General features: G+C 38.2%; 5 protein-coding genes across 7 annotated transcripts; all 5 read right to left on the minus strand.

Moving 5' to 3' along the window:
- Positions 1-14: 14 nt before the first annotated feature.
- On the minus strand, positions 15-1189 carry LOC103716812 (early nodulin-like protein 9). The gene is made up of 2 exons (XM_008804982.5): positions 742-1189; positions 15-641 (listed from the first exon to the last, which is right to left on the minus strand). The coding sequence occupies exons 1-2, from the start codon at positions 911-913 to the stop codon at positions 220-222; spliced, it is 594 nt and encodes a 197-aa protein (XP_008803204.3). The 5' UTR covers positions 914-1189; the 3' UTR covers positions 15-219.
- Positions 1190-4975: 3786 nt separating this feature from the next.
- On the minus strand, positions 4976-5542 carry LOC149768612 (uncharacterized). Its single transcript, XM_089930775.1, has one exon. It carries the CDS (start codon positions 5540-5542, stop codon positions 4976-4978), a length of 567 nt encoding a protein of 188 aa, XP_089786901.1.
- Positions 5543-10178: 4636 nt separating this feature from the next.
- LOC149768613 (late embryogenesis abundant protein At1g64065-like) lies at positions 10179-10754 on the minus strand. Its single transcript, XM_089930811.1, has one exon. It carries the CDS (start codon positions 10752-10754, stop codon positions 10179-10181), a length of 576 nt encoding a protein of 191 aa, XP_089786937.1.
- A 460-nt stretch (positions 10755-11214) lies between these two features.
- LOC148715221 (late embryogenesis abundant protein At1g64065-like) lies at positions 11215-11874 on the minus strand. The gene has a single exon (XM_089930828.1). The coding sequence runs from the start codon at positions 11872-11874 to the stop codon at positions 11215-11217; it is 660 nt and encodes a 219-aa protein (XP_089786954.1).
- A 1488-nt stretch (positions 11875-13362) lies between these two features.
- Positions 13363-19433, minus strand: LOC103716813 (WAT1-related protein At5g64700-like). Of its 3 annotated transcripts, XM_008804983.6 has the most exons (7): positions 19120-19433; positions 18993-19055; positions 17543-17659; positions 15460-15712; positions 15127-15285; positions 14582-14733; positions 13364-14495 (listed from the first exon to the last, which is right to left on the minus strand). In XM_008804983.6, the coding sequence occupies exons 1-7, from the start codon at positions 19290-19292 to the stop codon at positions 14354-14356; spliced, it is 1059 nt and encodes a 352-aa protein (XP_008803205.4). In that variant the 5' UTR covers positions 19293-19433; the 3' UTR covers positions 13364-14353. The 3 variants fall into 3 exon arrangements, with proteins under 3 accessions (XP_088580078.2, XP_008803205.4, XP_088580081.2); XM_088723952.2 differs by lacking the exon at positions 17543-17659 and having other exon boundaries at positions 13363-14495; XM_088723955.2 differs by lacking the exons at positions 17543-17659; positions 18993-19055 and having other exon boundaries at positions 19120-19432.
- Positions 19434-26580: the final 7147 nt, after the last annotated feature.

Consider the following 26580-nt stretch of genomic DNA (forward strand, 5'->3'; position numbering starts at 1 on the left):
TGTGTTACAACCGTGAAGGCTAGTATTGAAGCCAAGCTACCGAAATTTAAAAATAAATAAAATAATCTGTCATTTAACCAAGCTGAGCTTATTGATGAGTCATACAATTTCTCACCCAAGCCAAGTAAATAAATTTCACATACCTTCACTCTCAGCAAAACAATCTCACTCCAACCAAATGAATAAATCTCAGAAACATTAATTCTCAACAAAAGACACTTAAAGAACATTGTACAATATCACGAGGAGAGCACCAAGTGTGCCCATGAAGTCCACAACCTTTACGGAAGCCCCATTTGAAGGGGGAGTAGGTGTGGACTCCCCGCCGGCGGGAGCTGATAATGGTACAATCTCTACCACACCCGAAGCAGGTGCAGGAGGTGATGGAGAAGAAACCGGTGAAGGAGAAGGTGCCAGGCTTGTTCCATTGCCACGGCTTGCCATGACCACAACCGCCAACTTCTCGTTCTTTTGGCAGTTCTCTTTGTTTCCACTGATGAAGTAGAAGGGACCTGATTGGGTGAACGTAAACACCGTGTTTCCATCATCGAACCGATCAATGAATGTTGATGTGTCACAACTATTGTACGCATTCGCATCCACTAGAAGTACCGAGTCCTGGTCGGGTAGGTAAGCAAAAACTGCAGCATTAACAAATATCCAGTGTCAACTTGAGCTACAGATTTTAACCGTCTTCTAATTGAATAAGAGCTGAGACGGATTGGTTTATTGACGACTTACGTAGAGAGTCACCAATTTGAAACCGGGTTTTTTCGGCCCATTGGTTGAGTGACATTGCACTGGGGGATGGCACAGCCCACCCTTTGGAGCCTCCCACCTTGAACTGTGCTGCGGCAGCCATTGATGCAAGGAGAACGAAACACAGAAGCACCGAACCATGGAAGTTTGCCATGAGGGAAGATCCGAGTGGACTGTCGTGGGAAAATGGGATTAAGATAAACTAAGGCTCGGGTTGAAGTATGCAAGGAAGGTTGTAGTGGTCTGAGGTATTTGTAGGCCTACTTGCAACCCGAAGTCTGATGTTAAAATTCCTATCCCTTCTTTTTTGTCCCCGATATCTTAGCACCTGGAGTAAAGCATTGTCTTTCAAGGACTTTTGCATCTATTCTGCGGCATTGCTCCCTGGAAGTAATCCTTTGCTTCCAGCCTTGAGAATATTCATGTCTTGTAAATCAGGATAGCGGTGTCATAAAACCAGCTGTTCATACTGAGTTGGGATGGGCCAGCTCACGACCTGATCACCCGTCACATATCACAAGTCACTAGGCTAGACTTAGGTAGTCGGGTTCGAATGTTTATCATTTTTTATATTGAAGATTAAGATGGCCTTGTGTTGGTGTTTGGATCAGATTTCCTATTTTCAGCCCAATAGGTGGTTGTGAAGCGTCGGACGCAAGCACGACATGGACTCCGGAGGTACCTTATGAGCTGAAGAGGAGGAGTTACTGAGAGTACTCCAAACTTTACTGTTTTCTGATTTTATTAGGTATATCCATACTCGAACTGTATAAAGCACCTGTTTTCAGCCAAAAAAAAAAAAGGAAAAAAAAAAAGCACACCTTGAATGCAGCAGCGAATGTTGTGCTAAGGCCCGGATGGCATGAAATAGACTGCTCTCCAAATTTTTGGATGGTTTTACGATTTTCTCTGAAGAAATGTAAATGAAAATAGCCAGATTGAGGCTTGGCATGCAACACTCAAAATATGGGCCACCTTGTGCCCCCGGATAACCCGAGTTAGCTGTTATCGTTCATGGATTTATGTAAAAAGCTTGCTTCCATTGAGTCCTAGAGGTGTAACGTGGGCTGTGCAAGACATTTTCGGCTCATTCATGGCAATTTTGAAAAATGACCAAAATATATGCTGCCTTTCATATGCTTAAAATTTTCGATTCCCTCTCTCCCTCACTCACGGATAGAACTTATGAACTTTCCAATCTCTTGTTTTTTCTTTTTCTTTTTTTCCTTTTTGTTTTTTGATGATAAGGGAAGCTGGAAGAGCAGCCACCCGGCTTTTATTAAAGATCAAAGACCACGAGAATTTACAAGAGTTTTGGCAGAGTGATACAAGAGAGGGGGGTAGTAGAGATACAGAGTTAGAGCATTATAACGGGAAGAAAGAAGCAATACTGAGCCGAAAAACAACAAAATGAACTTCTCAAGAAAACATGGTGCTAAGCTTGAAAAAATGATAGCTCTTTTTTTTTTTTTTTTTAATCGGCGCCTTACGCTAGTCGAGCATGAGTGCACCCCGAGCAATCTGAAGTGAGTATTTAACATAGAGTAGGCAGGACCATCTCAATACTCTCCTAGAGGAAACCTCCTGAACGGTGCGCAGCATGGGATACAACCTAGTCGGCTGTCATGTTCGTCTTCCGAAAAATGCGCGCGACTCTGAATGCAACAAGCTCTCTCGAGATCCCACGTATGTCGTGAAGCAACGGGTGTAGCCCTTCATTGCTATGACTTTCATGTATCCAGTCAATCACTGTGGTTGAGTCGCCCTCCAAGTAAATGTTACCTGTGCCCAACGCAGGCCTAGGGTGAGCCCTCCTAGGCGGCTCTCAGCTCTATTCTGATAACCAACTCCTCGAAGGTGCGTCATCTGGCTACTGCAATGAACCTAGACTCATGGTCTCTCATTCAAAGCCCACTCCTCCTCTGTCTGCACCATCCAAGACACTGTTGTCAAAGTTTATCTTGAGAAAACTAAATGGTGGGGGCTTCCAGAAAGCGAGAGGCAACCTCTTTTCAAGTGGAGCAGATTGAATCCCTCAACAAGGTATGAGTAGATTAGTGATCTCCGCTGGATCTTTGAACGCAAGGCCTGGACTAATTTCCAGCCACCATCAATGCACAGTTAAGCACAACACAAACAAACGCATCCATTCGAAGTTGAGATTTACACTTTCCCGTCTTGTTATGCTTCTTAAGATGTTGGATATTTCTTAACGGTTTTAAATGAGCTACCCCACCGGCAAAATACGTAAATGGAGTTCATCCTCTGGAGCTAGCATACTGATGGCTTCTGCCAATGCTATGGTTTCAAAAAAGGTGTCACAACATATCAACAGAGAGTAGAGTTGAAATGTGGAAAGAAGAAACAGAGAATTGTAGGCTCTCTCTCCATCACACCAAAAGACTTCTCAAACACCATTCAGAAAATGAGGCAAATTTTTCACCTTATATTAGCTTTTTAGCAATATTGGGGTCCATCTAGTTGTAGCTTTCCAAGACAAGAAATTTCAGTAAGAATGTTCCTCAAAAAGAAGTCCTATGAGCATTTATGCTTTGACGAGGAAAACCTCGCACTAGTATTTCTCTTGGCCCTCACCACTAGGAGCGGCTCAATATATTTGGAGGCTTAAGGCTGTTTTATCTTTGAGGCCTTTTCTGCAGTGGGCCAGTCTAAGGCGAACTCACATGAGGGCTTTTTTTCTTTCTTTTTTATTTTTGAAGCTTTTTCTGCGGTGGGCCTTTTTTAGGCCGGGGCCTTAAGCGACCGTTTAAGTCGTCTAAGAGTTGGGTCGACCCTGCTCACCACTGGCAAAAATATTTGTGTTATACAAGGCGCATAGCATGGCTGACTGCACTATGCCGAGCTCGCACGTGTGTGTTTACCAGCCTACTTCCCCCAAAGTCTAACTTGGGCTTCATAGGATGAGATTTCTAGTTAAGTACAAGAACTTACTTTCATATATCTGGCGAGATTAAAAAAGAAAGTAGTTTAAAGCAATTGAACTAACAAAAATTTTGGGGGTGAGGTTGGTTTTATTTTTTTTTAAATTTAAATTTCTTCTAAATTAAAAATTCCAACACCTATAACAATGCAAGCTGGTAAGCAGCAGAGCTTGAGGCCTCTTCTAGATTTGGCGTTCATCAGGGTCATAGGCCTGTTAGAGCATTTCAAATGCAAATCATGAAGAGCTTCGGCCTCAAACTTTTGATGCTTAAGTGGCTCATAAGGGTTCGCCTTTGAAACAAAATTCCATGGTTTTATAAAAAGATCAAGAATTTAAAGCTTACATAATCCCAAATATTAAATGTGGTTAAGGAACATACCTATTTTGATTCTCTTGATATCAGGCCAGTATCTAATTTTTATACCGTCCTGACCTCATACAGAAACCACAGCTGAATATATTAAATTCGCATTAAATCACTTGCACAACTGAATTTAAATGCTCATTAAATCGCTTCGTTCCGTGGGGTGGTTCAGGTTCCTCGTTGTTTTCCCTTTCCCCTTTCCCTTTTTTTTTCCCTTCTTTCCCTTATTTTTCAATAGCTTTCTTTTTTTTTTCTTTCCTTCTTTTCTAGAGAATAAAAGTGGATCGGATAATATCTGTTCGAATTCGTTTTGGTATCCGAATCTATGCGAATATGAATAGAAATTTGAGTATCCAACTAATATCCATATCTATATCTATATTCATAAAAAAAAATAGATATAGATATAGATAGACAATATCTAATCCATATCCGAATATCCAATTTTAGTTGCAACTCTATTTAATTTTATATGACGCTCATGTATTTTTTTAAAAAATAAATAACCACATTAATATACTATTAATTTGATTTATCATCCATTTAGAAATATCTTTGATTCTGTGTCATAAAGTTTAATTATCTAATTTATAGCCATATTTACATTTATATTGTTGATATCCGATTTGTATCCATATCCGTTTTATCTATATCTGTATTTGTCAAACAAAACAAATATAGATATAGATATACTAGCATCTGATCCGAATTCAACCTAATTCTTTGGTTTATTTATTTCTTTTGGATTATTTTTTTTTTACCTTTCATTACTATTCTAACTAAACACTGACACAAAGCCAACGCTAAAATGACATGGAAACAAAATCCAGGTGCGTTTTATTCGATCAAAAAGTAACAACTACTGCCAACAAGAATGTAATTTCAATAAAATAAAGAGAACAAAATAATCAAATTTTAACTTTCGAATGGCAGGTAGAGCTGATGCTACTCGTCATAAGAAAAACGCTAATATCGCATGAGACCCGAGTCGATGCGTGCAACTTGAAGATGTCGAGAAGGATCACGTCCCCCTCCAGGTTCGACGAGGACGTAAAATTTAAGGATCCTGAAACAACATCTGGCAAGAAAGAGGGGTTCAAGATGATCTTCCCGGCCTGAAGATCCGCCACTGTGGGTATAACATCTGTTGCTCGGGCATCGATGGTGCCTGCCTCGATTGATGCCACCCCAACCAACACCCCTCGGTAGTAGATGGAAGTCGTCGTGTTATCATACTTGAAGCCTGCACGGTTCCGGTTCTTGACGAAGACATCTAAACCTAGCGATACGTTTAGTGTCAGAACGGGGAGGAGTCCGAATTCCATGTTTCTGAGATACACCGGCTTCGCCACAACTTCTGGTTGCTTTGGTTTGAACATGGTGAAGTATAAGATCACAAAAGTCACAACGAGGAGAATAATGATGACAGCCGCCACGAGGCAACAGATCATGAGGCACCTTCGAGTGCTCCTCATGATCTCTCAGGCCTTTTGAATCACTGCAAAGCAAGCTGGCAGTTGCCTCGAGTCTCAAAGCTGGGCAAGCCTTTGAGACTTTCCCAGGACTGATGAAGAAGAAACCAGGTTGATGGATGGGAAGGGCATTCGGACTCGCAGGACGCTTGCAAGGTGGGTGAAAAAGGATGTTTAAATGCTTTGTTTTGGAGAAGGAATTTTTGATGCTGGGAGTAAGTTTGTGGAGATGAAAACAAAATAGAGAGGGGTAGGAAATGGGAGGATGGAGTTTCCCAGGTGGCCATTCTTTGAGGGATCCGTCTGTTTTGGTGCTGCAGCGCGTTTCGCTCATTTCTTTTGGACGTTACGACTCTTATGGTTGGGCCCTCGGTGACTTCGGAACTTTTGGTACCGTCGGGTTTGAAGGCTTTGAAAGAGCAATGCCCCCGCCCCAAGTTTTCTAAGTCAGCTTCCATTGATATGTTTTGGACGGTGGTAGAAGGGTGGGGTTGATTTTATGATCAGAGATCCGAACTCTAGATCTGAAGTTTAGGATGGTTGCAGCCGGTGGGTTTCCAATTTTTGGTGTTTCTGTCATTGGAGCGGAGCTGAGGGCAGCTTGTGCTGGTCTGTGTCATGCTCGGTATATATTGCTGGCTAACGCAATTCTGCACAAAGGTGACTCGACTGGATTCGAGGTGCACTAGTGATATAGGTGGCCATTATTCTTTGCTCTGAAATATCTGGGGCATGGCAAACAGAGACATTGCCTTTTGGGCTAAATAAGTTTATAAAGAAGATAATAGAGCTGCGGACTCGGTGGCTTCTTTTGTAGCCAATTATTCTGAGGGAGTTCTCTGGACTGGTGAGAGGGAGCTTCTCAAAGTGTTCTGTGACTTGTTACTTTTTAACTTTTTAGATGTATTCATACTAGAGTTGTAGCAAAAAAAAAACCTACCCTATTCCCTGTCTGTATCTAATCCAATCTCCGTATCCGATTCAACCATCAGTTTTTGTGTACTAAAGTGGCAACTGCTGATTGGTTCGACGGTATAGGGATCCAAGATGTTAATTAGGGTTCAGGTTGAGCTCTGAAAGATTGGTTGTAGCGGTCTGAGGTATTTGTAGGCCTCTTTGCAACCCGAAGTCTGACGTTAAAGTTCCGATCCCTTCGTTTTTTCCCCGATATCTTACCACCTGGATTAAAGCATATGGGCTCTATATGTTCAGAATTACCTTTCAAGTAAAAAGAAGCAATTAAGGGTTGCCAAAATGTGCTTAGTGAGGAACCATCCGATGTTTAAGTAGGCAGAGTTTTAAAAGGAATGGCAAAAATCTGAGATGAGCAACGAGGTGAGAGCGAGGTAAAAAGTTTTATATCTAAGGTTTCCCGCTTGGTTTATATAGAGAGGAGGATGAGACTCCGTCATCATCTAGTCACACGATCTTTGAACAAGCTATTATACTCTTTCCTTGTCTATTGCTCTAATAAATATATAAAATTTTTTGCATGTAAACCCGAAATATGTGAAATTGCATGATACCCTCGCAAAATGTTATTTACATGTATACCCTTATAAATGTTTCTTTTTGCATATCTACCCATTATATAAGGATATTTCAATTATTTTTAATTTTAAATCGCTAATTTTTTGACGGCGTTAAATAGTGTGGACATATATATATATATATATATATATATATATATATATATATATATATATATATATATATATATATATATATATATATATGTGGAAGAAAAAAAAGGAAAAAAAGGGTATACACACAAAACAAGTATTTTATAAGGATATACATGTAGATATCAATTTTAGAAGGATAATTATGCAAAATTTAATATTTAGGAGGATAAGTACGTGAACAAATTTAATTTTTTATGCACTTATTCTCTCTCTCTCTCTCTCTCTCTCTCTCTCTCTCTCTCTCTATATATATATATATATATATATATATATATATATATATATATTAAAAGAAACCACAACTGAATTTAAATTTTCATTAAATGCTCTTTCAATCGCTCAGTTCCGCGGAGTGCTTCACGTCTCTTAACCTTTCCCCTTGAACTTTTCTTTCTTTCATTTCTTCTTTCCTTTATTTTGCTTTTTCCTTTCTTTCCTTCTTTCTTTTTTTTCTTCTTTTCTTCATTTATTTTTTTCTATTTTTCCCTTCAGTGAATTATAATATAATAATTACAATTCCAATTGAACAAGGACACGAAGCCATCGCTAAAATGATGCAGAAACAAAATCTAAGCATATTTTTTCTATCAAAAATTAACTAACTACTGCCCAACAAGAATATAATTTCAACAAAAATAAACAAAACAAAATAATCAAAGTCTAATTTTTGAATTGCAGATAGAGCTGCGGCAGTTTCTCGTCATAACAAAAACATTTACACTGCATGAGACATGAGTTGATGCTTGCAACTTAAAGATCTTGAGAAGGATCGTCCCCCTTCAGATTCGACGACGTCAAATTCAAGGACCCTAAAGCAATATCTGGCAAGAAATGGATGCCACAATCACACCTTGAACACGGTACCGAATGTTGCGTTCAAGGCCGGCCCGAGCCCTAGGCGACTGAGGCGGTCGCCTAAGGCCCCGGGCCAATGGAAGGCCTCCGGGAGGCTGACCAAAAGGAAGCAAAGGCCCCGATCTGGGGCTGGCTACGAGTCTTCTCCCTTGATGGAAAGGAGGTGGAGAGTTTTCTGGCCTGCAAAGGGGCAATTTGGGATGTTGGGGACGGTAGTTTTGTTTTGGGTGGGGAGAGCGAGAGAGAGAGAGAGAGAGAGGAGGGATTTGGTTGGCTTGATAGACGCCTGAAGCCACTCTTATCTTTCATCGCTTCTCTTTTTTGGTTTTGGTCTTGGTTTTCCTTCCCTCACATTACTCCTGATCCAGCTGGGCCATCCGGAAGAAAGATAGGGGGATTGGAGATGGACTTCTTCGAGGGTGGAGATTCTTTTAGTTTTCTCCTCTCGGTTTCTTCTCCCCTCTTGGGTGGTAGAGAGAGAAAAGGAGGGAGGGGGTTTAATGGCTGTTGTGCTGGGATGTTGCAGTTGCCGCTTGGGTACTTACTTGAAGGGGAGATGGTGGGATGGGGTGAATTTCCCATAATGACCCTGCTTTCTCTTATAGAGAGGTTTCTTTATGAAAAAATTATTTTCTTTACCTTGACCATGAAGTGCCATAGGATGACCTTTTCCTATTTGGCTCTTGCTTGACATGGTAAACAGTATTGCCAAGCATTATCTCAGTTATTTAATCAGTTTCATGGCCCTTCATTTAGTATAATTACTTTTACGTGCTTCCATTCAAGAATTATATTAATTTAAAAAGGCTTCTTGTCTATCTTTGTTAGGTTCATGTATTTTTGTTAAAATAGTGTACTTGATAGCTATCTATTTTTATATATTTTTTTAAGTATTTTATATTTATTAAAAAAATTATTAAAAAAAAAGGCCTCGTTCATTGGATTCGCCTTAGGCCCCAGAATGTATTGAGCCGCCCCTGGTTGCGTTAAGGCCCCATGGCATGAAACAGCCTCTTTTCTAAAAAGTATTGGAAGGTCTCACGATTTTCTTTTATAAAAAAATGAAAATAGTCACATTGAGAATTGGCATTATTTTTCATGGATTCATATATAAAGCCCACTTCCAATATCGAGCCCTAGAGGTATAATGTGGGCTGAGCAAGACATAGTTTCAAAGTTGTCCTCTATTTTACCCATGGTATGCAGTATCGGTCTAAACCGAATGGTACAGAATGTAAGTATACCAAAAAATTTCGTACCGTAGCACGCCGATACTATGCAAATGTGACACTAGTATGGAGTCCGGTATTAAAATGGGGAACTTTGATTTCACCTTATTGTAGTAGTTACGAGCACCATAAGAAATCACCCATTAATCATACTTACGTTCTCTTGGTAAGAATGAATGATCCTTGTGTGAATCATTAAACCATGTCTCCTGCCTTCAAAAGCAAGTTAAAATTCCAGGGTCGGTAAACCCGATGGTCCAATATTTAATCGAGAGAGAACTAAAATCAACAAAACTGCTCGCCTAAAGTACCTGAGGATAGATTATAGTACGCTTCATGTATTTTCCCAGTCATAAGTAGGAAAGACCTACATAATGTATCAAATTCTTCAGACTCGTCACATCTGCAGAATTTTCATAAGACCTGGTCCGCAATATGATTCGTTTCCAATTGTTCTTGGTCTCTGATATTTGGATTTCTTGGCCTAAGTAATGGATCAGGTATAGATCATATTAGAGTCCAGTTACAAAATCATCTGGATCAGGTGAGATGGGGCCATGTACCTGAACCTGTAATTCAAGTATTTTTGTTCATCACCCTCGCAAGGACGGAGTTTTTTTTTTCCACAGCGACATGCTTGGTGTGTTGCTCCAAAATCCTCAGAAAGAAAAAAAAGGGGAAAAAAAAAAACAGGCCACTTGGTAAGAAAAGGGTGCAACAAAAGACAGTGCAATCTGCTTCATTCCAACTGATCAACACTAATATTAAGTTCACATCAAAAGGATCACATAAATTCAAGCAAGTTACTGCTGATCTTTTTTATCAAAACATGACATCATTTTTGTTGTCCTTTCAAAAAGAAAAACAATATCAAATTTTAATTTTTGATCTGCAATTAGATTCGCTAGTGCTAGTCTGAAGAAAAATGCTCATATCACATGATATATGAATTGACCCATGTTTCTTGAAGATCTTAAGGAAGACCACTTTCCCCTCTATGCTCAATAATGCTGTAAAATTCAAGGAACCTGATAAGATATCTTGAGAGAAACACTTGTTGGAGATCAACTTCAGCGCTTGAAGCTCCGCCACAGTGCTTATGTTCGTTGTTGAACGTGCATCGATTCTTCCTGCCTCGATCGGTGCCTGCCCGACAAACACCTCCCGGTAATATATTGAAGTTGTTGTGTTATGGTACATAAAGTCTTCATAGTTGGAGTTCTTGATGCCAACATCTAAACCTAGTGTTAGGTTTAGTGTAAGAGACGGAAAGACTCCCAAATCTAAGTGCTGGAGATCAGCTGGCTTCACCTCAACTTGGGGATCCTTTGGCATGAAGATGGTGAACCATAAGATCACAAGAGCAACAACGAGGAGCAGGCCTACAACGACGCAAGCTGGAAAGCAGCAGAGCTTGAGGCCTCTTCTAGATTTGGCGTTCATCATGTTCATAGGCTTCTTAGAGCATGTCAAATGCAAATTTCGAAGACCTTTAGTCTCAAAATTTTGATGCTTGAGTGGTTCATAAGGGTTCGCCTTTGAAACAAAATTCCATGGTTTTATAAAGGTCAAGAATTTAAAGCTTACATAATCCCAAAAGTTAGATGTGGTTCGGCAACATACCTATTTTGTTTCTCTTGATATCAGGTCAGCATCTAATTATTTTTATACCGTCCTGACCTCCACAACTGAATATATTAAATTCACATTAAATCACTTGCACAACTAAATTTAAATGCTCATTAAATCGCTTGGTTCCGCAGGGTGGTTCAGGTTCTTTCACTGTTTTTCCCTTCCCCTTTTCCCTTTTCTTCTTTCCTTGATTTTCCTTCAGCTTCCATGCATCCTTTCTTTCCTTTTTCTTCTTCCTTCCTTCATTTATTCCTTTCCTTTTTTTTCCCTTCGTTTAATTATAATACACAAAGCCATCGCTAAAATGGCATAGAAACAAAATCCAGTAACTGCTGCCAACAAGAATTAATGTAATTTCCACAGAATAATCAAAGTCTAATTTTTGAATTGCAGATAGAGCTGCTGTTTTCGTCATAACAAAAACGCTTATATCACATGAGACATGAATCGATGCGTGTAACTTAAAGATCTTGAGAAGGATCGCCTTCCCCTCCAGGTTCGACGAGGACGTCAAATTTAAGGACCCTGAAGCAATATCCGGCAAGAAATAGCGGTTGGAGATGATCTTCTCGACCTGAAGATCCGCCACGGTGGTTATATTCTTTGTTGCATGGGCATCGATGCTGCCTGCCTCCAATGGTGGCAGCCCAACTAATACACCTCGGTAGTAGATGGAAGTCGTCGTGATATCGTACTCGAAGGCTGCATAGTTCGGGTTCTTGATGAAGATATCTATATCTAGCGATATCTTTATCGTCGGAGTGGGGAAGAGTCCAAATTCTATGCTTCGGATATTCACCGGCGTCTCCACAACTTGCGGTTGCTTTGGTTTGAGCATGGCGAAGTATAAGATCACAAGAGTCACAATGAGGAGTATAATGCTGATAGATGTCACAAGGCAACAAATCATGAGGCACCTTCGATTACCTTTCATGATGTCCTAGCTAGGCTTGTTGAATCACTGCAAAGCAAACTGGCAGTCGTCTCGAGTCTCAAAGCTTCGATCCTTCAAGAGTCTATGGAGGGGAGCAAGCCTTTGTGATTTTCCCAAAAATAATGAAGAAGAAACCTATGAGAGGAATTGTTTCACCTGTAATCTCTCATCATGTTCATGGAAATGCTGTGTTTATATACAAGCTGTCAAATAATCAAATCCCAATAATATAGGAAAATTACAACAACCATGGAGAATCATAAAATGACAATATAGAATCATATAATGATAATACAGGAAAGTAATCACAGCTATGATAGGAAGATAATCGCAGCCATTATATAAGGGTAATCGAATTTGGTTCAACCATAGTTATCTTCTTAGAATGGGATGCCATGTTTGGAAGATGATCAAGTTTCCAGCAATATTATCCTTCTAAGAATGAATAGCAATACTGCCGTGATTACTTCCTATGATAACTTAACAATTGCTGGGTTTGTGTTGACCAAGCATTGGATTGCGACAAAAGGTTGATGGACGCCGTCTTGCTCCTTTGTTCACTTTTTTCTGATGTAAAAGGGGAGGCAGAAAGGAGCCATCCGGTGCGAGAAAAAGAAGCTAAAGAGTTATTAAAATATACATAAATAAATATACCTCATCCTATCAGCTTAAGCTTTTAGGACAAGTGTGATTTCAATATGGTATCAGAATAGAGATTTTGAGTTCGTATCAACTTAAGCTTTAGGACAAGTGATGATTTCAACAATGGTACCGACTTTACATCAGCATCCATACATGAAGCCCACAAATGCAGTCCAAATAAATCATTTGGATTTTGTTGTGGTGCTTACCAAAATTTTTATAGAAATTTTTATTTAATATTTTGTTACTTTTTTTTTGTAAAATGAATGGTCCTGATTTTTTTTTCCCATGGCAACTGGTTATATTCTTGCAAAATTCAGGTACGAATTGCAAGCGTTATAGTTTGGACCTAATCTAAAGACGATGACTCATGTAATTTTTACAACTTTGAAGGTGATGGTGGTGATGTAATTTTTGCGACTTCATGGGGTAAAAATTGAATAATCTAATACTAGTTAATAGCCCCCCGTCTTTCTCGCCGATCCGCTCCACCTTCCGTCAGCCGATCGGAACAGGGCGGCCGCCTTCTCCGACAATGTCGGCCGGCCATTGCTTCGTCGCCGACAAATCTGTTCATGCCGGATCCATCTCAGAGCAGGCGATCATGGTGGCCATCGAGATGTGGCTGTCGTCTTAAAGTGGCCGCCGTTCTCCTACGATCTCGCACCTCCCACGAGAGGGGGAGGGGAATGGGATTAAGGCGAACACGGGGGCGCGGGGTAGGGAACAGAGAAGGGGAGAGAGAGGTGGGGGTGGGGGGTTGGGATTTGGGAACAGAGAAGGGGAGAGAGGTGGGGAAGGGAGGGGGTGGACCGAGTGGGGGTTTGAAACCATGACAATCCCCAACTGTTTTAGACCCAGTCGTCCTATGTCGTTCTGGGTTCTTTGTTAGAGACTTAGCCTTAAAATATAAAAATTACTTGGTTGAAATTTTTTTAAAAAAAAAGATGAGTAAGTAGCATTTTTATAAAAATAATTTTTTTATATTTTATGAAATAAGTATATGAGGGGCAAAAAAAAAGCTATTTTTATTTATTAAAAATAATTTTTTTTATTAAGAATATAATAGATATTTTATATAACTTTTCAAGGAAAAAAAAAAACTCAACGGAACATAAGATACTCTAAAATATACCATTTTTTCATGGTCAACTAAACATACCAAAATTTTTTTCAGGCATCATATTCTCAGAAATCAATTTTTCAAAAAAAAAATCTTTCCACAAACCAAATGAGTTATTGATCTTTTGTTTCAGGTGTAGTATAGCCAAGGCTCGGAAAATTAAAGATGGATATGAATTTTATGTTACTTTACTTCATTATGGTGTGCCTTTTTCCTTGCCCCCGAAAATTTTCATCTTTGTATTGATCTACTAATGATATCAATATTGTTCTATTAGGAAATAGAGGATCTGTAGAGAAATAAAGGATCTGTGGAGAAATAGAGGATCTGCGGATCCACCAAAAAATAGAAGATTTTCGGATATTGATTCATTCGGAAACAGAGATCGATAGATCACAATAAAAGAAAAAAAAACAAAAAAAAACAGCTTTATATCTCTGTTCTATCATATTCGGTACATCTCAGGAGTTGTATATACTCGTGTACTAACTCTATATAAGAAAAATAATATAAACTGATATAGAATCACATAATAATGAAAAATATTACTGACTAATACGAGTTGTTATGTGATCCCTAAAATCACTCTAACAATATCTAACAAATAAAAATAATATATGTTATTACAAAATCATATTAATAAAGAAAAATATTATGAGTGATGCAGGTTGTTAGTGATCCCTAAAATTATACTAATATTTACTCTTGTAATTTTTATGCTGGTATTGGTGCTTCTTTCTCCTCCAGGCAAGCTTCTTCATTCTCCCTTATTTGCATTTTTCTGTCTTTTTCTTCTCGGCTCTTTCCCCAGAGAACACAGTAAAGGCCTCCAACCATGAAAACTCCACTTAGAATGCTGCAACGACATATTACAATAGTAAAGTTCCCTTTCAGGCATAATAGTATAAAATGGACGGAAGATTTGATGAAGCTGAAGGACACCTTCCCAAATTAATCATTTCTCCAAGAAGAAAAGAGGAGCATATGATTTGGATAATTAGAGTTATTGGTGAGGTCATAGCGCAGAAAACAGGGCCCTTCTTCTCAATAGTCCATGATTGCAAGTAATATGTGGCTGCAGTGGCCACGATACCCTGTCATGCATCACTTGATCAGTCCATTATTATATTATTTTTTGTCACCAAACAAGTAGTTCAGATTTTTTTTTTCTTATTTCTTGGAGTAAGGCATGAGCAGCAAATTGATATGATACATTGTAAACAAGCTATGTTGCAGAAAATTTAAGTCTTTTAGCTTAACTCTACATTGAACATCGAATAAAGTGTTAACATATAAAGGCATTATTTCAAATGAAGGGGTGCAATAGCTAGGCTAGAGCCAGTTTGCAAAATTCAATTCTCCATTTGGATATTCTTCGAAAGCTTTAGGTGGTCTCTGTGAGGAAGGATTGGCAATTCTACGCTATGATGGAGCAAAGAGTGCAGACGAAAAAAATTCTTAGAAGAAAAGAAAAGAAAAATACTTACGCCATAAGCCACGGAGAGGAGATTCATGTTGAAGCCTAGCTTCCACCGAGAAAAGTCCCTCTCGAAAGCTAGAGCTATGAAGAATGACTGAATGGTGCTACACAGACACTGATGAGTGGTGAATAGAAGCTTGGCAGGGTACTCCATCAACACATATCCCTAGTGGAAGTTAAATCATTCTCTCATGAGAACAGAGGATAGAACCAAATTTTTTAGGCCTGTTCTTAGTCCTATTTGCAAATTATACTACCTTAATCTAATTTGTATGATAAAATGCAGGAACAGAGGACTTGGATAATTGGGAAATCTGGTGCTTAGAGCTTAGAAGCATACCTGCAGGACCATCCATAGAGACATTGCCGTAGTGGAAATGGTCATAAGGAGGGTCCCCAAGGCCCATCTCTTGGTAGAATGGGAGCGAGCTCCATCAGTGTGACTGGTTCCAAGGCCAAGGAAGTGGTGATGGTTGAAAGATTTTAACTGGGGTCCCTTGTAGAAGGCCATTGTCAGGATGCCACCTAGGCAGAGTGCAAGTCCAGCAACTTTGGCAAGTCCCTGAAGCCTTTTGATCTTAATGGTTTCTAGTCTATCATGAAACAATGATAACGCATGATTAAAGATCTAAGGATAACATTTTTTCTTCCAAGAAAGATAAACAAGCTCTGTTTTTTTTTTTTTTTTGTTCAGAAAAGAAGGGCATACTATGGGCTGCTAGGCTCGGCTAAATTTAATTGAATGACTTGGGGGTTGTCTCATTTTGATGTAGTGCCTAGCAACCAAAGATTCTAGGTTCAAATCTTTTAGTGGAACATCTCCAAAATTATTAGGATATAAGTAATTATTATATGGATATGCGTCCCTCCCTTTCCCTCTCAATAAATTAAAGAATAGAGAAAAGGGGGAGGGGAGAGTCATAATTTGGAAACACCTGGATCGAAATGCTTTGGAAAAGAAGGCCTCAAGTTTGGAACCTAGGTCCTCCCCCTTTCGGTGGGATGCTCCAGAGAGTGGACTTCGTCCAATTCATTTTGAAACAGAGAGTAGGGCAAGCAAGGTAGCCCAATTATAGAAGTGGTGAGCTGAGAATTTTTTTTTAAAAAAAAAAGTTAAATTTTTTTTATAAAAAAAATGATGTGTTTAGAGTACGAAGAAGATTAGTTACGATCATTCACAAATTTAAAAAGGTTTTCTTTTTATGGTTTACTATGGAGCTTGAATGACAAAGCATAAATGGATAAACACAACAAATTTAATATTCGCAATCTGATTACTAAAAATTTGTTTGGTTCGCAGAAAGAGGAGGAGGAAAAGTATGGTCAACAAAAAAAATAGAGAATTACCTCATATTTGGTGGGAGTTTTCAAAGAAAAGAGATAGAAAAGTAGCTTTTCTATGAAAATAAGATTTCCATACTTAATGAAAAAGAAAAAGTCCAATTCTCCCTGATTGGAAATAGGGATATTATTTTTTAAAAAAGTATCCTTAAACTTTTCGATATAATGAGGTAAGATTTTTTCTCTTTATTAAGGGTACAATCGATATTTTACATAACTTTTTAAAAAAAGTAGATACTTAACCAAATATAAGATACTCTGTAATGGGTCATCTTTTTCATTGTCAACCAAACATACATAAAATGACCTTTTCAGATATCATATATTTAATTATTAATTTTTTAAAAAAAGTTTAAGTAAAAAAAAATTGCAAACAAAATGGTACCTAAAGGTTTAAATTAATTCCATCAGCTTGCATCATAAAGTCCACCGAGATAGGCTTGGAAAGAAGGTAGGGTGGCAAAAGTGCACTAGTGTTTTTTTTGGTAAATAAAGTGCTCGTGCTAAATATGGGCTTGAAGTGTGTCACGTACTTTTTTTAATTTATCAACAACATGTCATGCTTCAGCTTGTCGCCCATTAGAAAAAAGCAAGCAAGCTTGAGAAAGACACAAGATTTAACTATCTTTAGGGTTGCAATCCACTCCTGGTTGCCTCCACCTCTTGCGTTTCATACTGCAATCACAATATGAGCAACGCAACGCACTTGCCACAAATCAGAAGTTGACCTGATCGCGATACTTATACTAATTTTGTTTTATGACATCTGATGTTCCTACTGAGTTGAGAGATTTGTTGTTTGCTGACACCATTGGATGTCTATATTCTTGTATGCATGGCTTGGCATCTTGGTATCGGATCCTGTACCGGTGTCACTCTAGCATAGTATCAATACGATACGGTACAACACCTATACTGGGTACCGGTATCGAACCGGTATAGCATAGTACGTCCTATACTACCCGATTTAGGCCGGTACCCCATATTTTGTTTTTATGGTTTTAGACACCAATTCAACCCAAAAAAAAGAAAAGAAAAGAAAAGAAAAGATAGGACTTTTAAATAATATGATCAAGCCATACCTAAATAGAACAGCGAAAACAAAGGTAACCACAGGAACAGAATTTATCATTGCAGCTGCTGATGTGGTTGTTGTATAATCAAGACCAATGGAAAATGTATTTAAGAATATAACAAACCTAGATAGAACAAAAAAGAAAAGTAGTTAGAAAAAGATTACAAATCTTATATATTGGGTAAATGTACAACTTCTTAGACATTAGACTTGTTTAATGTAGAGAAATAGTATATTATACCCAAACTAGCTATGGAGGATCAACTCATAGGCATATGAATTATAGGCTAAGGGAGATAATGCTGAATGAAATTTTAATGGAAATTTAAATAGAAAAGGAGATTAACAAAAAATTAATGTTATATAATCTTGCAATGTACATATCATCAGTATGGTCATAAGGAGGAGCATATAGTGCTGCTCTTCCTTCTTTTTCTAGAATAACAATGAGTGTGCACCATCTGCAAGAGTTTTTTCTTTACTTATCTTTTTCTTTTCTTTTCTTTTCTTTTTATGTTTTTGTTGAGACTATCTGCAAGGATCACCAATGTCACATACGTGGAGAAATGTCTCTGATTCCCAAGATTCAAAAAAAAGGAAATGTAGCTAAGCTTCATAGGAAAATATCAGATGACGATCAATCCACCATCTTTCTCTACATGTGGAATTTACTCATCCTGCAAGCAATGAGATAGCACTATCCTCAAGATAAAACGAGTACTCTCCAAGTTGGCTACTAGCCTAAGTTGTTTTCTTAATAATAGCCTACAACAAAAGTTGAGTGTAGCTTTAGAAATGCCATAGTCATCCATTTGATATCAGCCATATGCTAAACCTACAGGTAACAGGCAAAACAGACCTTCAAGCTTCATGAACCACAAACTTCACCATCCCAATATGTAGTGTTTAAAACTTTCCTCAATAATAGCCAACAACAAGAGTTAAATGCATCTTAAGAAATGCCACAGTCATCAATTTGATACGAACCCCAGCTAAATTTGCAAGTAATAGGCAAAAGGGACCTTCAAGCCACATAAACAACAAACTTCACTATCCTAATATGCAGTGCTCAAGAAACCAGTCTCCATCCAAATTTAATAACCAGTTTTAGACCATTGCCCGAATCCTATTTACTTGATAGTAGATTTTATTTTCATTCTTTATGGTTATATTGTTTATATTTATTTTTATTATTAAATTTTACTTAAAAATCTAATTCGCATCCAAATAATATTCGACTTATATCTTTATTATTTAAAATAAATATAAATATGCTTTATATCTAATTTATATCTGTATCCATTTAGAACAAATATAAATATCAAATTTAAAATAAGTTTAATATTATATCTGTATTTATATTTACTGAAAAAAATATAGCTACACTTATGAATCCAAAGGAAACTATTTTTTTTTAATTTTGGCTAAAATATGAAATTTGATTAAAAAAAACTTACCCCACTAAAGCAAGCAGGAAAATCTTGAGGCAGACCTTAACTGATAGTTGTGGAGCCCTTTCCCTAAAGAACAGAGTAGCAATCAATAATGAAGGTTCGAAATCCAAGAGAGAGGAGCAACCAATACCTTTCAAGTAGCAAAGCCAGTGGTGCCACAGAGAGAGTGCCGATCAGCTGTCTATAGAACACATAAACGTACGTGCTCATGCCTCCATCGAAGGCAGCCTTGGTGAGAATCTGCATGACCGCATATATGAATCTAATGAGAAAGGCGACCGCATAAACCTTCATATCCTTCATGACTGGAGTTAGGTTAGAGCTTCTCTAGAATCTGGACGGGAAGGATGGATATATAGAGGGATGGTTCGGAGGCCAAATAGAAATTTAGCTCCTAAAGAGAAACGGGTGGAGTAAAAAGCGGAGGCAGCAGGAGTGGGCTAGGCTCTGTCTTATAGTTTTCATTTTAGATTTTTCATATATACATATCCTTGCAAAAATAATTTCTTATATTTTTACCCTTCAAATTTATTATTTACTTATATACCTTTCAAATTATCTTTTTTTTTTTAATATGGATCCCCTCTTTCTAGCTTTTTGGCCGATAATATTAATAAATAATTATTTTAAGCATCATTATTACTCTTTTATATTAATATTTTTAAAGAATTTAACATTCAGTTTGTATCTAGAAGCGCTATGTTTTTATATAATTTTTTAAGAATATTAATGCAAAATGATAATCAAATCATTTGCACTTAGAATAGTTATTTATTAATACCGTCAACCCAAAGTCTAATGAGAGGACATTTAAGTCAAAAAGGATAATTTGATGTGTGCGTCGAAATTGTGATTTTTGATAAAAAATATATTATAATCTATATTAATATATATATATATATATATATATATATATATATAACGATTTTTTTTTAGTTCGAATCTTTTATATAGCATGCTTTTGCACTGTAGAGTGCTGTTCTGAATGGTTACCACATCATTCATTTCAAAAACAAAACAAATGGCTACCTTTCATTGTGGGAGCGGTGCTCGATGCCATAGCATCCAAAAAAAAGACGCACTTATGCTCTGCAGAGGATATTGATTTTTTTTTCATCTATTGTAAGAGAGATAGAGTCTTTATCATACTTTTCTCGGATAGATAGCTAATTTGATGGCCGACCGGAAGTGCAAAAAGGATGACAAGGAAGTTTAAGTGATTGGATTCCTAGCCACCAGCAGCACTCTAACATGCCAAACCTCCCATTAAAAATAATTTGATTAAATAAAACAGATTAACAAATGTTGGCTCTGTGCGTGAGAGAGAGAAGAGAGAGAGAGAGAGGGAAGAAATCTAGCATCGGGCAATTGTTTCTAAGGAAGATTAGAGCGAAAAGTCTCTTTTATGTTAATTCTTTGCTCGGGGGATGCTATTATTCTTTTCTTTGTTCTCTTGTTCTTCTCTAATCATTTTTTGTATTAATTAATAAAAAAATTTAGACACTCTGTCCCCATTACTCTCTTAGGAGATGTTCGATTGGAGCATATGACCTACGATGGAGCCTTATGCTATGCAAACATTTTTTATAAAAAAAATTTTCTGGTGATAAAATGCACACAGATTTAGAATGGCCATGCTTGGTCCAACTACCGTATGTCCATTTTTCTAGTGTAGGCTATTCCATTTCTATATTCATCTTGAAACAGGCTTATGCCTAATCCTTTATGCGCTCTTTTAGTTGTAGCTCTAAAATTAAAGTTATATTATGAGTCCGGAGGATTCTGAGGGAGTATCGTGCGGTGTCTGGATAGCAGGTCAACTTGGCGGTTACTTGCTTCAGCCCGAAGATCCATCCAAGTGTGAAGGCTTCTATCACCGGAATCCTAGGGATTGGGGAGCAGGAGGGAACTTTGAGATATCTCGAGGTCTCGATCACAGGTCGGCGTCTCCGCAGGAGGGAGCGCTCCTCCGTGGAGCAGAGCGTCAAGCGCATGCTAGAGGATGGCAGGCGAGCACTCTGTCTATGATGGGCAGGGCCGGCCCAACCCTTAGGCGACTGAGACGGTCGCCTAAGGCTCCGGCCTAAAGAAAGCCCACTGCAAAAAAGGTTTCAAAGATAAAATGAAAAAAAGAGAGGCCCCATTGTGAATTTGCCTTAAGCCGGCCCACTGCAGGTAAGGCCTCAAAGACAAAATGGCCTTAGGCCCCTAAATACATTGGGCCGCTCCTGATGATGGGCAGTGTCATCCTGATACAATCAGTTCTCAGCTCGATCTCTATTTACCTGTTATCCAATACTGTTGTGCCTCTCGTAGCACTGCGGTGCATGGAGCGACTGTTTAAAAACTTCATTTGGGGGCGGCAAGGGGGAAGTAGTGGTGTCCACCTGTTGGCGTGGGATATGATTTGTCAGTCAACCAGCAGTAGTGGGCTGGAAGTCCACTTCCTGATTGAGCGATGAGAGGTCCTCGTGACCAAATTGGCGGCTAGGTTTCTTCTGGAGCCGTAGAGTCTCTAGGGCTCCCTAATGAGGGCCAAGTACGGAGATCCGACCGACCCAACAGTCTTCCACATAGGCTGGCGCAGCTCCTTCATCTGGAGAGAGATTTGTGCCCGTGCCTCGACTTTTCTTCCGACGATTAGGTGGGATAATGGAGATGGGTGGGCTATCTACGTCTTGGAGGACAGATGGTTGTCTGAGGTACCGCAGTGTGGTTGGCCCACCTTGTTTGACCCTAGGTGGTTGGATGGGTGTAGAGTCTATGATCTGTTTGTACCAAAAGATCGGAAGTGGAACGAGGATCTCATCCGGCGGGCATTTGGGGAGCAGTTGGCCGAGCGGATCCTGTACTGCCGATTCCCATAGGAGAGGCTGTGGACAGGAGGGTCTAGAGGGAGATTAGGAGGTCAGAGGTGAAAGCCCGAGACTTACTCGAGTTGGTTAGGAGGTCTTCGACTCGGCGGTTTGATGGGGGCTGGATCTAAAGGCTACGTATCCGCCCCAAAGTAGCCTTGTTCATCTAGAAGGTGGCGTAGGGGTGCCTGCCTACCAGAGGCGTGCTGGCTCGGCGAGGAGTGAGGACTCCTCCAGTTTGTGTGGTCTTGCCGAAGGTGAAGGAGTCCATTCTATGTCCTTATTGGATGTCCGTTGGCCGCTCAGATTTGGGGATGTGCCTTGGCCTCCTCCGAGCCACGACAGGAATGGTTGTCAATCTGGGACTTTCCTGGCTTCCTGCAAACTTTCTTACGGAGGCCCGACCTTGAGAAACAGAGGATCAATGTTGCCTATCTAGCCTACCACTGTTGGCTGGATAGAAACACCCTGATCTTCGAGGACAACACAGTGCATCCAAGGGTCGTGGCAGACAGAGCCCTACTTCATGCTGCGGAGGTCATTGGCACTACTGCGTCGTCATCACTAGGAACGGCTAGGGACATCTAGGACTCTCATTCTTCCATTGCAACGTCCAGGATCTTACTTGTCTTCTGGGAGCCCCCACCCTATAGCTTTCTCAAAGTGAACTTCAACAGTAGTGTTGGTGAGGGAGGGAGTAGTGGAGGTGTGAGATTTGTCATCAAAGCCTAAGACGCCAGACTGGTAGCGGAAGGGGGTCGACGAATCTTCGATACTTCGGTTATTAGTGCCGAGCTTAGGGCCCCATAGGAAGGCACCACCTATGCGAGGCATGTCTTGGGAGCGGACTGCATCCTCCTCGAATGAGACTCGGCCACGGTAATCGAGTGGGTTCGGGGTCGGCACGATACTACCGGCGGGGTGCCACTGCTCCACAACATATTCGGACTTTTGGGAGTGTGACTTCTTTTGGGCCACACATATTTATAAAGAGGCGAATAGTGCAGTTGACTGGGTTGCCTTTTACGTAGCTCATCACTCTGGTAGTTTTATTTAGGAGGACCACATGTCTGCTCCTTCCCCTTTGTGCAATCTTCTTTTTTCTGATCTTATTGGCTGCACCCGTCGTGTGTGAGACGTTGTTGTACCAAAAAAAATTATATTATGACAACCAATATAATATAAATGGTACTACTACCAAAAATATTATAATTATTTCAGTGCTATAATAAAGTATTACAATATTATAATTATATTTTATTTTATGTTATGTAACATGGTATTGTATAATAATTATTAATAATATGATTATACTATAACAATATTTCTATAATAATACTAAAATAAATATCTAGTATTTATGGTATTCCTATATAACTAATATTAGAATAATATTAATACAATATAATATTAATTATATTATATTATAATATTTTCTTAACATAATAATATCAATATTACTGGAAACTTTACTTTTCAACTATTCCAAAATTTTTAATGACTAAACAGATTTTAGCATAAATATCTCGTATAGTTTTTTATATTCCCATTTTCTTATGCTCGCGATCTTCCGGAAGAAAAAAAAAACGAAAGAAAATACCCGAACTGACGTTGATGTCCAGGATTCTCATTGGTGATCAAGCTGGCAATCTGTACGGTGACAGCTGAAAAAGGCAGGAAAAAAAATACGAAACTTTGTCATGTTGTTCATGATTTTTTTTTTACTTTGGGTATTGTTCATGATTTGATCGATAAATCGTAAAGTCACCCCGGCTACGACAAACTGCACCAATCCTCTCGTTCCACGTTGGCGCAAGGAAAAGACAAAGTTCGCCCAGCATTGCCTCTGGCTTTCCTCAAGTCACAAGTCAATACGGGCGTCATCCGGCCCAAAGCAGCCCATGGGTGTGGTCGGTAAAGCCGGCAAAAGATGGGCTATAGTCTGAAAACCACTATGCTGAGAATTTCAATTACGGGCACCAAATCCTGCAGCACATTTGGTCCACCATCTAGATATCGAAACAAAAATTAAATCGAAATAATCATATCCTTTCTTCGATATATTTAGTTTATAATTAAAATCAAGATAAGATTTGAATTTAATTAAATGATTGGAATGAAAATTACTTATTTCCAATTCTATTTTTTCTAAAAGTTCAACTTCTTCCAACCAAATATACTTTTTGTGTTGGTATCCTCATCCTATTAGCCATAACACTAGGTCCACTCTATTCTTCCATATTCATGAGTTGAAACGATATCGAACCTGACATAATTGGACTTGACATAACCCCGACTCAATGTTACGGATCCATACTTCTTTGCTCTTCATTCACAGTCTTAATGAAGTAGGAGAAAATTTGTTCCCCTTTTTCTCAAAAAATTTAAAAAGGAAATTACAGATCTATACTCCATGGCACAAAGCCTCAAACTAGTAGAGTGGTAGATCTGATCAATGTACCAAGTTAATGGACCAGGCCTTGTTACAAGCATTTTATTTGTATTTTGGAATTCATTTTATATCCAAGTATCTTAGATTCTAGACCATACCTCATCTTCTCTTTTTTTTTGTTCTTTTTTTTCCGTTTCGGATCCTTGATTTTATATGCAAAGTCCATACCAACATCCCTTCTGGCTAACAAAGCCAAATCCATTTGACGACACATTAACATTCGGTGGTGAAATATTATTTGTTTTTGGTACAACGGCGGCTCAGGTCCTACGGGTGTGGATACGACCAACAAAATCCAAAAATAACAAAGCAGAAAAAGACTTCAGCACTATCTCGCGCTCCTTCCAAACAAAACCTCTAGAATATATTACTTGACGTAAGATGATATTTCTTTTTCAAATAATCATACAAAACATTTCAAACTATTTATAAATTTTTAATTTTTTTCTAAATTTTAATTTAGTGTAATTAGATTATCAAATTTATAAATTCATTCAACTCAAATTCTGGCTATAAATTCTATTTAGCTGCTGTGATAGAATTGTCATTTAATATCACATGATATCACGTGATAGTTTCGTCGTAACAGTCGTACAGAATTTATAGTCAGAATATGAATTGAACGAATGTAAAAATTCGATGATCTAATTATACTAAATTAAAATTTATAAAAAACTAATTTTTTTAAATAATTTAAAATTTTGTATAATTTTTATTTATTTTAACTGTAATAAAAAAAAAGAAAGAAGAGTCCTGCGCAAATGGAAGACCTTTGCATACCCTACTGACAAATGTTCCCTAGTACACTAGTGCCAGACGCGTCAATCGCCCATGGCCGTAAGAAAAAACTTGGGTCCGTGATGCCTCAAAAAACATCGTTAGAGAGGAGGTAGCAATATGGTTGGCCTCTGATTTCTGGTTTCGTAACATGTGCTGGACTCTGTTCCCTTTTGTTAACACTTGTACGCAAGTGTATATGTATACATACACACACATAAGCACAAACACCATCACCTCTCCTAGGATCTTGTCGATCGATCTCCTTTCATATTTGATCATTATCTCCTCTTCTAGGATCTAGTTGATCGATCTCCATTCAGATTCCATCAAACCAATATTAGATGATGGGGATCCAACATATCTATCATTGATAATCCAAACTATTGTATATGATCTATTACTTTTATGGTGTTTCTACAACAAAAACTGTGCAATTTGAAAACCGAAGTTTATGCATCAAGTCATCAAAAAATATGTATTACTTCGTTAAGCTTAAACTATACAATTTTTGCCTACTTGATATATAGGTTACATATCTCTAAATCACATAAATTTTTTTATATAAATAATTTTAAATATAGTAGATCATGTTCAACAGCTTGGAACATCGATCTTCGACTCACATCATCTACTATTAATCTGACTGATCTAAGTGGACTTTCACTTGATTATATCCTAGTGAAACCCTCCCTCTCTTTTTTTTTTCTATACACACACACATATAGACATTATGTATGTATATATACACACACATACACAATGTATATATACACACACACACATACACAATGTGTATATATATATATATATATATATATATATATATATATATATATATATATATATATATATATATATATATATATATATATATATATATATATATATATATATATATATATATATATATATATATATAAGAGGGAGAAAGAGAAAGAGTGATGATAATTGATAAAGAAGAAGTTATATATAAAGCACCTTAGCCATGGAGGCTGAAGACCTCAATGAAAGGTGGTATCTCTTCCAGTGGCATCATAATTTTCTTTTTCTTTATTTTTTTTTGTTTGATAATTGCATAATTTCCTGCAGTTATTAGGGATCCTAGGTTCAAAAATCTACATTTAATTGCACATTTAGTTGCATTAATGAATTTCCTGAAAATCAGAAGAAACAGGCAATTTACTAATTGCAATTTTATTTTCAATCATGCTCCTTGTAGAACTTCTAACCCAACCTTTCAAGAGAATGAAGCATGCAAACAAGTTGATCCAGCATTGTCAACTGTAATTTGAACAGCTGCCTCTAGATATATTTTTGTTTCAAAATATTCACCCAAAAATCCTCAGCAGGATTAATTACAAATGGATTGTGTTAACCATGATTTCTATGTAGTTTCTCTATCATCGGGTCCTCCCCCTTTTGCTGTTATTGAGTTTGTCTCTGAGAGCCCTTAGGACATAATGGATAAGTTCCACAACACCATCATTTCTCACAGACCATAAAA

Source organism: Phoenix dactylifera, chromosome 1, assembly GCF_051530095.1.
Source record: "Phoenix dactylifera cultivar Ajwa chromosome 1, Ajwa_hap1_PhDact_Kaust_v1.1, whole genome shotgun sequence".
In the NCBI taxonomy this organism is placed as follows: domain Eukaryota; kingdom Viridiplantae; phylum Streptophyta; class Magnoliopsida; order Arecales; family Arecaceae; genus Phoenix; species Phoenix dactylifera.

Excerpts from the sequence above, each read along its gene's own strand:
- LOC103716813 (XM_008804983.6), bottom strand. The coding sequence starts at position 19,292 with ATGAAGGATATGAAGGTTTATGCGGTCGCCTTTCTCATTAGATTCATA. Across the intron at positions 19,056-19,119 it reads CTGGCTTTGCTACTTGAAAG|GGAAAGGGCTCCACAACTAT; the intron begins GTATTGGTTGCT and ends TCTGTTCTTTAG. Across the intron at positions 14,734-15,126 it reads TCCTCTCCGTGGCTTATGGC|GGTATCGTGGCCACTGCAGC; the intron begins GTAAGTATTTTT and ends GATGCATGACAG.
- LOC148715221 (XM_089930828.1), bottom strand. The coding sequence starts at position 11,874 with ATGAAAGGTAATCGAAGGTGCCTCATGATTTGTTGCCTTGTGACATCT.
- LOC149768612 (XM_089930775.1), bottom strand. The coding sequence starts at position 5,542 with ATGAGGAGCACTCGAAGGTGCCTCATGATCTGTTGCCTCGTGGCGGCT.
- LOC103716812 (XM_008804982.5), bottom strand. The coding sequence starts at position 913 with ATGGCAAACTTCCATGGTTCGGTGCTTCTGTGTTTCGTTCTCCTTGCA. Across the intron at positions 642-741 it reads TCAAATTGGTGACTCTCTAC|TTTTTGCTTACCTACCCGAC; the intron begins GTAAGTCGTCAA and ends TTAATGCTGCAG.
- LOC149768613 (XM_089930811.1), bottom strand. The coding sequence starts at position 10,754 with ATGATGAACGCCAAATCTAGAAGAGGCCTCAAGCTCTGCTGCTTTCCA.